At 39.1% G+C, this 15,897-nt stretch overlaps 1 protein-coding gene across 1 annotated transcript in view; it reads right to left on the bottom strand.

Moving 5' to 3' along the window:
* Positions 1–2,243: 2,243 nt before the first annotated feature.
* The window catches only part of FREM2 (FRAS1 related extracellular matrix 2), a 119,345-nt gene continuing 105,691 nt past the window's right edge, over positions 2,244–15,897 (bottom strand). The window contains exons 17-24 of the mRNA XM_053971801.1: positions 14,602–14,794; positions 12,216–12,320; positions 10,991–11,118; positions 10,768–10,902; positions 6,377–6,503; positions 5,993–6,180; positions 4,949–5,095; positions 2,244–3,291 (exon numbers count right to left, since the gene is read on the bottom strand). Of these exons, the coding sequence (XP_053827776.1) occupies positions 2,779–3,291; positions 4,949–5,095; positions 5,993–6,180; positions 6,377–6,503; positions 10,768–10,902; positions 10,991–11,118; positions 12,216–12,320; positions 14,602–14,794 (1,536 nt within the window). The 3' untranslated portion in view covers positions 2,244–2,778. The remainder of the gene's footprint in view (positions 3,292–4,948; positions 5,096–5,992; positions 6,181–6,376; positions 6,504–10,767; positions 10,903–10,990; positions 11,119–12,215; positions 12,321–14,601; positions 14,795–15,897) is intronic.

The raw sequence follows: 15,897 nt of genomic DNA, 5'->3' as shown, positions 1-15,897 counted from the left end.
TAAAAGATGACTGCAAGAGTTTAGTAATGGAGTTTGACCCTTCGGGTGCTGCAAACATCCTTCAATTAAGCTGTCTAATCACCATCTTCAGAAAACCTAGAAAAGGTGGGACATATTCTGACCTGACCCATTTTGTGAAAAGCTTATGAAATCCTATTAAATGAGTGAAGTCATAATAACACAAATCCAGAGCAAGAGATACCAGCACGAGTCTCTCTGTGGGCATATTCACACAGTACCATGAATCACAGCACAGATATTCCTAGGCTAGTAGAGCTCCATGTTCCTGAGTCCTTATGGCTCACAGGAAAACTGTGCAGAATTCCTAGGTCAGGTCTATCTGTGTTGACTGACTCTCACAACCAGGGTGGGAAGCCTTCTGGATGGATTTTTTTTTTTTTTTAAGTTCAGAGGCAGCATTCTGCGCTTACGAGCTGGTTTCAAATTGCATCCTGCTCTGCTAACTGATCTGTGCAACATGATCCCTGGTGGTGGTGGGATAAGACATTTTAGCAAGGTCTCAACATCCTAATTCAGATTTTATGTAGTTCAACTCTATTAAGAACTCCATTGACTCTGGTGCTGTTTGACAATCTCATAGACAGTAGGATCAAGTGCACCTTCAGCAAGATGACACCCAGCTGTGGTGTGGTGTGGCTGACATGCTGGAGGGAAGGGATTCCATCCAGAGGAACCTGGGCAGGCTTTAGAGGTGAGCCTGAGCAAACCTCATGAAGTTCAACAAGGCCAAGGGCAAGGTCATGCCCCTGGGTCAGGGTAATCCCAAGCAAAAATACAGGCTGAGCAGAGAATGGATTAGGAGCAGCCCTGCTGAGAAAGACTTGGGAGTGCTGGTGGATGAGAGGCTGGACATGACACAGCAAGGTGCACTCCCAGGCCCAAAAGCCAAACATATCCTGGGCTGCATCCAAAGCAGTGGGGCCAGCAGGGTGAGGATGAGGGAGGGGATTCTGCCCCTCTACTCTGCTGTTGTGAGACCCACCTGGAGCGCTGCATCCAGGTCTGGGGCCTCCAGCATAGGAAGTACATGGACATGATGGAGCGAGTCCAAAGGAGCGCCACAAAGATGATAAGAAGTTTGCGGCACCTCCCTTATGAAGACAGTCTGAGAGACTTGGGGTTGTTTAGTCTGGCCAAGAGAAAGCTCTGGGGAAACTGAAAGGGGCTTACAAGAGAGCTGTGGAGGAACTTTTCCCAAGGGGATGTAGTAATGGGACAAGGAGTAATGACTTCACCCTGAAAGAGGGTAGGTTTACCTATTAGGAGGAAATTTACTATAAAGGTGGTGAGACACTGGCACAGGTTGCCCAGGGAAGTTCTGGATACCTCATGCCTGGAAGTATTCAAGGTAAGATTGGATGGGGCTTTGAGTAATCTGGTGTGGTGGAAGGTCTCCCTGCCCATGACTGCGGGGTTGGACCTAGATGATCTTGAAGGTCTCTTCTGACCCAGGCCATTCTACAATTGTATGACTTAAAGGACTTAATTACATAAAATGCTAGTGTGACAAAAGGGACAATTTCCTGAAGGTTACATAGCTTTCACAGCCAAGGATTTGACAGGGACAGAACAGGTCATGTCTGGATAAAAACTGACACAGGACACTGCTGATCCAAACTTGTCATGTTACTAAATCTAGAACGCTTAGAGAAAATTAGAATTACTCTTGCAGAAGTAGTTACTTGTCAAAAAATGCCCAATAATGACCCAGCGTGTTTGTCAAAATGTGCTATGATTATACAGCAATAAATACTACTTGATCCAATCAAAGGTTGATTTTTTCTTCTCTTTTTGTTATTTATTATGACAACTAAATATGCTGGATTCAATATCATGATTCCTAGGCTCAGTTCAGCAGAACCTTGTCCTCTGCATTTTGAATCTAACTATTGTACTAATGCTTGCATTTCTCAGCAGCAGACATACACTAAGAAATAAAATTTACCTTACAACACTTCCATGATCCATTATAAACTTAAGAGGACATAAGTGTCTAGTTTCAGTGAAAAGCAAATTTTTTTCTGGATTTGTTGCATTCTTCGGCTTTAATTATATAAATAAAAAAATTTCTCAGATTAAATAGATGAATAGGAATTTGCAGGAAAGAGTATGTATTGGATCCTGTGACATGCAACTGCTTATAATGCTATGCTATATAATCTAGCTGTCTTTGGAAAAAGTTCAGTTACATATAAGCAAAAAAAAAAAAAAAAATACTGGTACAGATTAAGTGAAGTCAAAATCTTACAGGACGGAGGATCCATGCCTAAGGCATTCCATCACCTTTCAAACTATTTGTAGACATTGAGTTCTTTGTGAGAAATAGTACAAAATTTTACAGAAGAGTGTGAAGATCCCTCCTCTCAAGTATTATGTGTTTCTGAAGAAAGAGGTCTCCTCTCTTATTGCAGACAGGATATATAGCACCTTTGTTCAGCTTCTTTTATTCTTTTGAAATGTCAAAAAATACAAAACTACAACAATAATCTCTCCCTTACAATGCAGTCCCCTGAATTGCTGCTTAAAATTAGTGCATGGTAGGGACATCAGCATTTCCTTTCATGCAAAGTGGGAGGTTTCGTTTGGCTTCTTCTCTTGCTCATAATGGCAGTAAGAGCTCAGGATAAAAAAATTCAAGTACACCTAGAAACATGTGAACTCCTCATGAGTCACCATTATCTGCTGCTAAAAATGTGCAGTTCAAGAGTTTTTATGAGGCACTCTGGAAACTCTGGCTTGAATACTGTGGTCTTGGAATCAAACCTCTGAACTGTCATTGCTGTAATTATGTGGTAGCATCATTGGTTCATTGCTGCCTGACTCATTTGTGCTTTCCTTCTTGTCAGAATTTTGTTTCCATTTTAGCAGCAAAATGATAATTGCAATTAAGCAGATGGCAAGGAAAATGGCAGCAGCTCCACCAATGATTGTGACTATGCTGATTCCTGCATTTTGGTTATTCAGTTCCCTGGGGAGAACACCATTGAGTGCAACCTCCCTTTGAGGCACCCGTTTCCTGCTGGTGCGATCCAGGGCTATGTGCTGTATGTTCGTTCCTCGGTTGCTCTCCACTCCTATGTCTCTTGCAAGTTCTGGGGCCTGCTCAACTCCCCTTTTCTGCCTTCTCCGTGTGGATGCTGCTGGGCTCCCAGCACTGAGGAGTGAGTGGTACTGGTGCTCCACGCTTCTTTTACCGATTCCGCGGTTAGCGTTCTCCTTGGAACGCACGGTGTAGATTGTATGGACATACCACTCCCTACCCAAAGACACCTGGAAAGAAACATTGTATTGTATTTAAACACACACACACACTAAATATGGGCAGAGCTAAATGCAGAGGAAATCAGTCTCTGTTTTGAACTGAATGCCTGGATAAGCAATTTCAAAATCATGCACAGATAGCTCCTAACTTTGTGCCAATGTGCACCAGAAGAGTTGTGTTTTCTGCTAAAATTTTCAGAGAGTTTAGTCTCCATTTGTCAGACTCTGTGGCTACCAAGTGCAGATGAAGAAGGCTATAGCTTTGACATGGTTTTGGTGCTATTAGTACCAAAAGCCATACAAAGTATCTTTAGCTGTGGATGGGCCACAGAAAAGGACCTTCCAAGCCCAACCTACCAAGTGATTAGGCCCTGGCTGTAATTCCATCTAAACCTAAGAAAGCAATTTTTTACTGAAAGGATGGCTGAACATTGGAACAGGGAGCCTGTGGAGTGTCCTTCCACAGAGATGTTCAAAAGATAACTGGTCACGGTCTGGGGCAACCTGCTCTAGGTGACCCTGCTTTGAGCAGGGTGTTGGATCAGGTCCCTGAAAACTTCATCCACCCTGGGTTGTGTGGGGCCCTGTAATCTGTGTGAGATGATACTACCTTCCTTCAATTTCTCTCATCTTTCCTGATCTTTCCTCATCTACCAGATTGGCTTCCACAGGGTCCAGTAGGCTTGTCTGAATATTGTCTTAAAGATATGAATATTGTCTTAAAGATACCGCCTGTTAATTTGAATGGTTGCAGCCCAGTTTTGTTATTTTGAAAAATAACACATTTTCTATTTTACTCTTACTTTTCCAAGTATTTTTCAGAATACTTTTATTTCTTCATATTCTCATTTTTTTTTGGATAGGAAGAGGACCAAAATTCATGGCATTAGAATCCATAGAAATGGATTCTTCACATAAAAAATGAGACTCCATTTTCCTGGGGGCAGATTTGAAACTATTTTTATACTTTAAAGTAGGCCGTTTTGTTAAGTACTCTACTGCTTCCAATGGGACCTTTAATACTGAAGTGACCAGGAGTAGAATCAAATGCTTCATATTTTTCATACTAATTTATACACTTGAGTTATGCATGCAATTTTGCAAATACTAGAGACAAATAGCGAAGACAGAACTTTTTTGCTGGGTTATACAGATCAAAGGGCTGAATGCATACAGCTGATGGATTATATATAATTAAGAAGTAGTTGCATCCTTTAGTTGTCAATTTTTAGGCTTTCCAATGCTTCACACTGTGCAAGTTTGCAAGGAAAGAATTGTACAGAAAACGCCAAATATCAACTTGATTTTGATGAAGCTTACTATAGGTGCTTATGATTTTTAATTTTTTGTCTTTGAGAAGTGAGATGGAAAACAAGAATCTTATTAACTTTTTAAAATAAATGTACAAGAACAATTTGCATAACTTCTGGTTAGCCTGTGGAATCATACAAGAGAAAAGCAAGAGTATCTCAACAGAAACACTTTAATAAGTGTTCCAGATTTTATATCTACAAGTTTCTAAGCATCTATAATTGTGTTTGATTATCACTGGAATCAGAATAAATCTTTCTGTTGGTTTCAATTGGACTTACAGTTAACAACAATACTTGTGCAAGCGTTTCTTCCTTGGGTCAGTACTCTTGCTACTAAGCTACAGAAATCATACCTGAAACAGAGGAGTTGAGTCTACTTTGAATCCATCAGAGCCTGGCTGTTTAACTAATGGAATTGCTTCGGGATCGTCTATTGCAAGTTTTGCATTAAAAAGTACATTTCCAAAGCTTGTGGCTTGTGTCTCTGGCTGAGCTTTGTCCTGCACGGAGACAAAAAAAATTTTGTAAACCAGATTTATTTCTTTGAGGAAAAACAGTTTTAGTATTGGTAATGTACTGCGTAGTTTAAACATGCTGTTTTATGCAGTCTAGGGCAATACTACTACAGGAGAAAAGACATGAGAAGTAGTTGTGGTCCCATCTGACTTGTATTAACTTCTATTTAATCTCGTGCCTTTCTGGAATAAAAGGGGAAAACACTAGTGAACAACCATAGCTACACTTCTTAAATAAAAAAAAAAGATATATAAATATGGTCTGAAATGAAAGTAAGAAGTCTATTTCCCAGTCTAAAGAAGCTACATTTCATTTCATTAACAGACAGTAAGATAAATTTGTTCAGCTTATTATATAATCATCATAAAGTTAACTCTAAAAGTTGGGCATCAGGTCTGTAGTTACCTGGGATTACCCTATAGTTATCTTCAGGAAGGAAATTAGATCATCCAAGCCAGCTTTAGAGGTATGTTCTCATTCCCTATGGACTACAGAGGCAACCTGGATGACTAACTTTGCAGTATGCACTAGATTTTGGGTGGCTAAACATGAAACAAATTACAATCTTTCACTTGCATGTTTCCTGAAATTCTCTCTATGGTCCGTGAATACAGACAATGCAGAGAAAAAACCTATCTTGGGATTCTAACTTAGGTCAAACTCTTACTGAAGGTAGTTCCCAGAAAGATAAAGAATAGAACCAGGAGGGAAAAGGCAAGATACTGCCTCCATCAGTTCATGTTAGCCTGGAGCTCGAGTCAAAAATTTGGTGGTGTTGAGAACATTTTAAAAAGCAGTTGGGTTTTGGATAAAAGACAAATTAGAAAAAAAAAAAAATTAAAATACATATCTATGCATCCTCCCAGAATTAGAGCACTTACCACAATCTTAAACCTGTACAGAAGGGATGGAGAATCAGCAAGGCACCCATATTCAGTGTTGGATGGATTATATTTGGGTACATATCCATCAGCTCCTGTGCACAGGAAGACCTTCTCGATGGTACAGTAGAAGGAATCACCCAAATTCTGCACTGGATCCACCATCACTCGACCGTATATGACATCCCCTGCAAACAGTGCACACAGTTCACATCCAAGTAGACTGGAACATTTAGCACAGCTCTGAGGCTGAGCTAATAAAGCCTTGTCAAGAAGCTCAGTGCAACAAGCAGAAAACCCTTACTCCTGTCTTGTTTTGACAGAAACAGGATCCTGACAGTGTGGAACACAAATTAAATGTGCATGAACAATGCACAATTATACCTTCTGAGAAAGCAACGTCACTTTCCTGCCCAAAGCCCATTGAGCCATCAGACAGCCACAGCGTCTTTTTGGAGAGCAGGAACATCTGGGTGTTCAAGCTGAACTCAGCAGCCACTGGGTCACTGACCTAAAACCACAAAAGCATAAGGCTCTTCAACAAGACCTTTTAATGAAAAAAACATAGCATGATCTTAAACTCCTTAACTGTTAAAACAAAGCATGATCTTCTCCCAAGGTATATTACTTAACAGCTCTGCACATCCATATGCAATAATATAGTTTAATCAAAAGATCTCCTGGTACTAGACATATATTGCTATGTATTTTATATGCAAACAACCTTTGGATTATCTGCCTCTGTGATATTTGATAGTATTCTAAGTTTGTTTCTTCCAACCATTTTTCCAAATCCCAGCTAAGGAGGTGTCCAGGGCAACTTATGTGTGGGGGTAATATGAGTAAATTTTTTCCCTCAAAAACTAGTCTCTGACTTATCACAGCCTGTTTTCTCTATCCCATTTTCATTCTTACACACAACTCCCACCTCTGCTTCTGATCCTCTGTCAATATTTGAAAGCACACATTACTGAAGATTTATTTGCAAGTATCAGTTCTTCTAATGTGCTGCAGGATATATCAGATCATGCATGTGAAAATGCAGCAAACCATTTGAACATCTTTTATGCTACTATTTATATTTTTATGCTACTATTTCTCTTTATGTATTTGGCACACTTATCTATGGTTCTTCCTTGATTACATGAAAAGTATAAAATTAATCAATACTATCAGCATCAGTTTTTCATGGGACCATAAAACAAGAAAGAAGGCAAACTATAAAGGGACATGGCATAATAAAAGGGAAATTATACAGTGAATAGAAGAACTGGGGGAGCCTAAAGTTCAAAAAGATGCAAGTACCTGAGGAAATAATGTGGAAGATACATATATCCGGAAAAGAATAAAGAAAAATAACAAGCGGACACTAAAATAATAAGAAAAGCTAACATATATATGTATATTTATGTATATATATGTATTAGTGTGTGGACAGGAAGGAAAGAAAACAACAAAGAAAACATTCTTTTTGGCTCATGGACAAGGGTCCACTTCACAACAGAATCTGGCAAGAAGAATGTACAGCTCAAACCTTTTTATAAATGGAGCCCTACCATCATAGCCTTTGCAAAAAAAAAAAAAAAAAAAAAAAAAAAAAAGGTAAAAAGTTCCATTCCCTTGGAATGCTTCTTTTTAAATGCCTGGAAAATAGGCCATTGGGTTGTAGTTCCACAAATACTTGATGAGCACAACTGTTTTCCAGTTGTGTTATTTTGTTATTTATGACAGTAGTTTAAGTGTAATTACTGTCATGGGCATTTTATATAAGAGTTCTTAAAAAACAATCTGTGAGGATCTTCTGGGTGAGAAGAATAACTGTCAATTTATTCTGCCTATTTGCCACGTCCATTAACTTTGGATGATGTGGGGACACTGCAGATCATCCATGGGATCAAAGCCCATGTAATACTTGGTACCTCAAGGAACAGAGCACTCTTGAGATTGGTCCATCCCAAGGCAACAAGTATGCTGAGTATGGAAGGGCTTATGTCAGGAAATACTCAAACACACTGAAAGAAAGGAGATGCTGAAAGGATTGGGATAAAGTGAAGCTTGGAGGCTGAATATTATTCTTTTTCAGGGAATCCTAGAGTAAGCTGGTGTTAATACAATCCTTACTAGAGTTCCAGGCCAGTAGCTTCACTCCTCAGGGGCCATGGAGATATGCAGGTGATGCATGTTAAAAAAGGAAATGTTGAACCAGCGGGGAAACATCAAATATATTTTCTTCTTGATTCTTAAAATGGTTCCTCACTTGTGACCAATGAAAACAATTGTGAAGGAAATTAGAAGAAAAAGTTTCCAAGGAAATGAAAAGCCTCATATTAAAAAGACCAAGAAGGTAATTCAGTATGGAGATAGAGCATTAAGAATTGTGGGACACAGCTCTTGTCCTGCCTCATCATTTTATCATTAGATTTTGCAGTCAAAAGTAATTTTGGTCCAGTTGTGACACATACACTCGCTGATTTCAGAGAGTCACAGTGTGGTTTGGGTTGGAGGGCACATTTAAAGATCATCTCACCCAACCTCTCTGCCATGGGCATGGACACCTTCCACTAGACCAGGTTGCTCAGAGCCCCATCCAACCTGGCCTTTAATACAGTCAGGGATGGGACATTCACAGCTTCTCTGGGTAATCTGTGACAGTGCCTCACTGCCCTTATTGTAAAAAGTGTCTTCTTTTCATCCAATCTTAATATACCCTCTTTCCCTCTTTCAGTTTCCCCTTACCCTGTCACTGCAGCCCTTGCTAAAAAGTCTTTCTTATAAGCCCTGTTTATATGTTGGAAGGCCACAATAAGGTCTCCTTAGCTCTTTCTCTTCTTCAGGCTGAACAACCCCAAATCAGCCTTTCTTCACAGGGGAGATGTTGCAGCCCTTTGACCATTTTTCTGGTTCTCCTCTGACCCCCTCTAACAGGTCATGCCTTTCTAGCACTGGGCACCAGAGGACTGGATGAAGTGGGCCTGTGCAAGGTATCAGGTGTTCCCTAGTATGTGGACTAGCATCCTTCAGTCTGATCCTCCAGTATTTATTTTCTTATTTGTAAAAGAGTGGATACCAATGCTTATTCAGTTTTGCAGAATGACTAAAAAATCGTAGAGGTTAAGTGCTCGGTACTGCCTACTGAATTTGTGCTATTGTACTGCTGCTTTTTTGGGACTTGCTTTGGGACATGTGTTTCAATCTGTGATCAGATGGAAAAATTATCGTGGGCCACAGAAAGCCCAAGCCCCTTTTACTATGAGTATCTCAAGAAAAAGAGCTGGTCTTTGAAAATTGTTGGTGATGGGAGTTTAGCTGGCCACAGTCTGTTATGTTGTTGCAACTTTGCACCTTATGCATATTTTGAATTGATGTGCATGAAACTTCCATACCTAACTTCCCCTGTCTTATCTGATATAATAACGCCTACACTGTCCATTTATTTATGCCAAGGCAGTTCTAATTCTTAGCCATAGCTTTTACATTTAGGCTACTTCCAGGTAAGAGTTAGGTCTCTTCCTAGACTACTTTGCCCATTTTGCAATGATTTTTGCACATCTTTTGACCTTTCTTTGAAATATCAACATCTTCTTGTTTATACTAGGATCAGAAACAAGTTTAGCACTGGTTTAGCACTGGTATGGTTTGCTTTAGAGTCCCTAGAAGTAGATTAGAAGTGCCAGACAAAAGTTGAAGTGCTGAACTAGTATAAATTCCCCTTACCCATTCCATTCAAACTTCTCCAAAATGTTGAAATGTGGTTAACTCTGAGAAAGCAGGTTTCACATCAGATCATGTATCATCTCTCTTCATTGCCAGGACTTAATGCCCTTTCAGGAATCATCTGTTCTCCCATTGGTGGCACAAAGCCAAATGAAAGCATAAAGACTGCATACATTCCCTTGTGTACTCTGGCTAAGTCAACAGAAAAGTGATTGTGTACCCCTGACTGATATGGATTTATTCTGTAAGATGATTCAATAGCATAATCTATACTATTAATGAGCATGAAACCACAGCCACACTGTTCCAGTATTAGCTGTATTGGCTCCAAATAACAGAAATTATATAACTTCCTCCTTACACATTCCAAGGTCACAGTAGCCCTTTTGATAACCTGGAAAGCTGGCAGTTTATGTTCTCTTAACTATCCAACATGACCCCAAGTTTTTGTTTTTTTTTTTTTTTTTTTTTTAATCAATGTTTTCTACAGCAGAATCCATTTCTCTATAATTTTTTCCCAGCCACAAAGCTTCACAGTTGGGCTTTGTGAAAGGTATGCTGTGTGCCTGTTACCATATGTTTCCATATGATCCATATTGCTAAGGATCAGATTTGTTGTGGTCACTTCTGTGAGTTTTAAAGCTAAGCATTTTACCAGTGTTGCCTATCTACACTTCCCTCTACAGTCAGTGAGAGAAGTTTTATCTTAGGACTGAATTAATCTTCCTCTGGAGATTTTTAATACCAGAAACCTAACTCTGATTTTGTGTCAGATGAAAACCTTCTGATAATAGTTTTATATTTTCCTAATTGCCTGATAAAACTATTTACTATCAAACCTAACAGACAATAAAAGAATTCCCAAACGTTACTATTGCATCACAGTAACCTTCCCCTAAACCAATGGTTATTTAGCAGGAAAGGAGTATGTGCTCTCCCACCAATTTAGGAATGCCTTCTTTATTAGCAAGAAATTCAGTTTCTAGTACTATTATTACAAGACCAACAAATGGGAATCAAATTAGAAGGGAAACATGACAAAGATGTCATTGGAATGGTACCTGCTGGAATCTGATGTCCAGATCAAAAGTGATGGGCTCTCTAGGATTGCAGATCACTGGCAGGCTGTACTCCTGATGTGGGGCAGTGGTGCAGGCTATCAGCTTCACTGTGTACATTCCAGAATAGTCTCGAACCTGGACACAGAGAGAGAGGGAGCTGTACCACCAACATCCCAGCTAACAGGCTGGGGCAGTAGAGGACTTAGTGAGGGTGAGGTTTTACCGCAAAGTCTGAAAGGAAGCTCCACTGCTGGACTGGCAGGTTGTAGGTTGGCTCACTTCGGATGAGGCTGAGGCTAAAAGTGAGGCCCGGGTGGTCAGCTGACATAACCATGGAAGTTAGAGATGAAGCTAGAAGCACGACAAAGAGAGATTTGTCACCTTTAGTGTTTCATTGCAAACTCTCAGAGCCTGGAAAACATTCTCAATGATTCATAAACCATAATGCCATAGATGATGTTAATACCTTCACAGGGCACTGGGTTTTAACTGAAACTAAAATAAATTACAGTCAGCTCAGATGGGCCTCCTTGATTCTTGTTTAAGTGTCTATTGAGCAGCTGCTTTTGTACACAAGAACTGTATGAAGAATAAATTTAAGAGACAGTCAAAACAGTGAGAGTGGAATGGCAGAGATCTATAATCCCTTCTATTTTAAACTTGTCTCTGCCTATAGGCAAACTAAACACACTAGAGGACAGCTGAGAAAAAGTAGAAGCACCATGAAGGAGTTTTATGGGTTAAAAACACCTGAGTTAAACAAGAAGAGATTTCCTATTTTTTTTTTCTCTTCTCACTGTTGTTCTGCAGATTTAATTTAGTTAGATTTTCTTTTCCATGGCTGGCATTCATGTTCAAATTTATGTCTATAGACTGCGTCTTACACCTGTAATTACTCTGAATAAAGGCAGTGGGGTTTAAACAGATTAAATTGCAGGAACAAGTCCTCAGCAATGACTAATTGAATGTCAGTGAGAGTGTTCTATTAACAGAATGATACAATGCTCACACAAGGCCTTTTCTTGCTCTCTGAAAAAGGTCTAAATATCCTCGAAAAGCTTCAAGTTAGAAAAGAAATTTTTAAATTTTAATTTCCTAGGGAAATGTAAGTAAATAGTAATTATAACTATGGGGTTAAAAACATATATCTACAGATTCCTAATGGACACAATGGCCTAGATCTTCATCCTTCATAAATCAGGCTCTTGATCCAGTGGAAATATTTGCCTTCCATCAGATTAATGTATATTTCAACAAGTTTGACAATTGAATACAGTCATCAATGAAAATAAGAAATCTCAAGCAGAGGAAAAATCTGTATCTGAAGAGCATAGTATCTCAAAAAAGAAAAAAATCAGCTATCAGAAGCAGAAAAAAAGAGAATAGTATCAAATTTGGGAAAGATGTCTTTATTTCTGTAGTGCTGCTAAAGGGTACGTTACACTTACCAGGATGGGACATAACAAACAGACCATGAAACCGGGCTTCAGTCTTGAAGTTGACAACCAAGCGTCCCTCTTCACTGATGCGCATGCTGGTCGGGAACAGGGACCCTGCCAGCAAAAACCAATTAACAAGTGTGTTCCAATTAACCAATTAACAAGTGACAAAGAAATCAAACTCCTGTGAAACACCAGACCCACTCTTTTATCTACCCTTGCCATGTCACGTGTTTGGGAGAGCCTGCGGGTATTTTTGGGTTGACTCCAGATTCTTCTCAAACAAGAACTTATGCAGTGAGACCTTGAGATTTTAGGATGTGATGCAGCTTCCAAAGCATATAAGGAACTTCCCTGCAAAGCCATGACTTTACATGTAACCATGGACTCACACAGCTGCACTGGCAGGCTGAGGAAAATCCACCCTGCAGTTTGTGCTTGGGTTCAGGCAGCATGGTCAGCTGCCAGGGGGATCTGCAGTATGAAGACTTTTATTTTCACCAAGTATTCAAGCTGACTCCTACCAATGAAGGCTGCTTCAGAGATGCCCTTTATCAGTGCCTCCGTGCCTACTGTGCCAAGGCAGCAACAATCAGCATCAGTTGGAGCAGCTGGTTGTGACTTCCACAGCAATCTGCTCTAGGGTGCTGCAATCTGTGAAACTCCTTCTGACAGGTTTTGCATTGCTGGCAATTTTTGGCATGAATTTGGCACAAAACACAGGCCTTATGTATTCTAATTTCAGATTACAAGATCTTATTTACACATCAGAAGTGGTTTACTTCTGTACCTTGCAGCCATGACCCTTTTTCTCTGGAGTTCTGCAAAGCTTTAGAGTTCAGGCATTTCCTCCAATGCTCCCTTACAAACAGCCTGTGATGTATCACCATTCTGCTTGCCAGGAAAAAGAAGGAAACATGAATGTTCCCCTATGAATGTGCTAGAAATCTAACACACTAGTGTGAATGTATACCACCTATACAAAATCATCTGTACCAATCATATTTCTTGGTACAATAAAAATAACTATATATTCATTTATGAATTTGGGCTTTAGAAGACCTTGACTGCTTTGCAGTGTTACTTAGAATTTTTGTAGCACAATTATATGAATTGAGAGGTATGGAAAGAAACTGGAAACTAGTTAACCTCTCCTTTCCCAGAAAAACAACTGCTGAAAAAATACTACCTAAGTAACACTGGGATATGTTGAGGGCTGTTTTGTACCGGTTGTTTTCAAAGGAAACCGAAAATGTTCAGCACCTCCAAAAATGCGGCCATTGGCTTCTTAAACAGAGAAATAAAAAAATTAAAGATGGGAAATGGTGGCATAGATGCACCATGTAACTGCTGAGACAGAGGATTAGATTTGATTGTTATTTGGTGACTAGCACATCACATGATCTGTGACATGTGGCTTATTCTTTAGGCATGGCATGACATCTGCTTCATTCTTCATGCACTGCAGATTCCCCTTGCTGCTCCTCATTTCCTGCTCTTAACATAAGGACAGGAATGGAACAGCAATGATTTCTGTAGTTCATATACAGAGTTAGCAGAAGCAAAAAGTGATTTTAGGTTCCCAGGAGTCCTGAAATTGTGTATGTACATAATTACACCTGGTACCTGTATTCTATTTAGGTTGAGAGAGATGGGAAACATCTGAAATGTAATGCTGGGAAATATTAAGTAAATTTGCATAAAAAGAACAATGCAGCACACAGGTGTAACTATATATTTCAATCTTGCACATACATCTGTATGTTACTATTTGTAAGAAATAAATTAACTTTTTAAAAGACAAATTCTGCAGTGATAGATTTTTACTTGTTGACTCACAAACATTTGTGAGTTATACTCACAAACATTTACTGACAGTATTTGACATATTGTAGAATGTCTCAGAATTTACTACTCTCACACAGAGGAAAGGCCCCCATTATATAGTTCTGTTTCTTTTGAATGCTAGCATTTTCAAAATATCAAAAGTTTATGAAACTGGCCATTCATAGTGAGAAAAAAATGGCATCACAGAAAAGCTTCTATTATTTTCATTAAAGTGCAAATATCTTGTGTGCTAACAGAATTTGGTTACATTATGTACGCTGAAGTTCTGAGTAGATATAAATGTTTTAAATTTTGTACATGTAATTCAAATATAACAATACAATTGTCTGTCTTTGCAGTAAAAGACTGATATAAACTTTACATGATTTTCATAAACACTCCAGCAGACACCTGAGAGTGCTAGGAAATGACAGATTGCAATTGATAATAAATGAAAATATTAAATTTGTTTTTAGTATTGGAATGATTGAAAAAACCATCCTACTGTGTGCAAACCACACTCCTAATAACAGAGCATGAGTTCTATGGCAAGAAACACAACACCCACCTTGGAGCTCTGCTTCAGGTGGGCTACCGATCCCATCCTTCCACAGGATGGCAGTGTCATACACAAAAGTCAGCCGGAGCTCTGACTGCAGGTCGAAATGCTGCCAGCCCCCGACACCCACTGGAGAGTGGAAAACATAAGAGACGTACAAAGGGACTCTCAGTGTGACATAGGACTGCACTAGGTTGAGAACCTATAAAAACCAGAATTGTATATTAGGGTTAGTGATCATGAATGGCAGCATCGCACAGGCAAGGCAAATGCAGAAGAAAGGGAAGACATAACTTGAAATTAATACTGTGACTCAAATTCTCTCTTTTTGTAAATTACAGATGAAGTGCAAAACCATGTTTCAGTGGTTTTCAGCTGAGCTTATATCCCTTCAAGTTTCATCTTTGTACTTCAAACTGATAAAACATAACCCACTCAATTTTGACTTACCATTTTTGTTCAGATTTTCTTAGTACATAAACAACACAGCTACAAATTTAAGCTTTAGAAATTTTTCAAATATGCTTTTGCATTTGTTCTATGGTTATGCCTTAACTGACTCTTGCTTACATTCCTGTTACTATCAACTAAGAAACTCTTCTGGAAGATGCTGAAATTGCTCAGATGTCATAGCACAACTGAGTCCTTGGACTCTACTTAGTCATCTGTTGGAACTCTTTCTTCCTTTGTGCACGGATAATAGCTAACATGCTGCATGCAAACACAGAAATCATACTGTTCTTCACTGTCTGGAAGAGCTAAAAATAATATGCAAGCTGATATGGATTTAAAAATAGAGACTTTATACCTTGTACCAAACAATTGTGCTGTAATTATGAAAGAATTACAATTACATTTTATATATATATATATATATAAAATGAAAAAAGACAAGAAGAATAGTGTCAGTAAACTGTCACCTCTTACGTTAGCTCTTACACAGTACATGGATCTAAGCCTGTCTGAAGAGACTTTGTGTTTATGTTTGGTTACAAATACTTTGTCACTCACATATCTCTGAATGAAATGTGCAATCCAGATCCTTTTAGACCATTCTGGATTTTCTTAGAAATACACGGGAGGAAAAACATTGAGATCATCTCCCAGTGGGAAACTTTTCAAAGTCATAAAAGCTGTTGAATTCTGATTTAGTTCCAACAGAAATTCCCTATATAAATTTGTACATCTGAACACTTCCCTGATTACCTTACATCTTTCTAAAGAGTGTTTTGCACTTTTAAAAATCCCCAGCATTCAAGGACGTTTACAAGGAAGCTGAGTTCAACCAGCAGCAAGTCAAGGGGC

The sequence above is a fragment of the Vidua macroura genome, chromosome 2 (genome assembly GCF_024509145.1).
Source record: "Vidua macroura isolate BioBank_ID:100142 chromosome 2, ASM2450914v1, whole genome shotgun sequence".
Lineage (NCBI taxonomy): Eukaryota > Metazoa > Chordata > Aves > Passeriformes > Viduidae > Vidua > Vidua macroura.
This window is presented reverse-complemented; position numbering and strand designations above follow the sequence as displayed.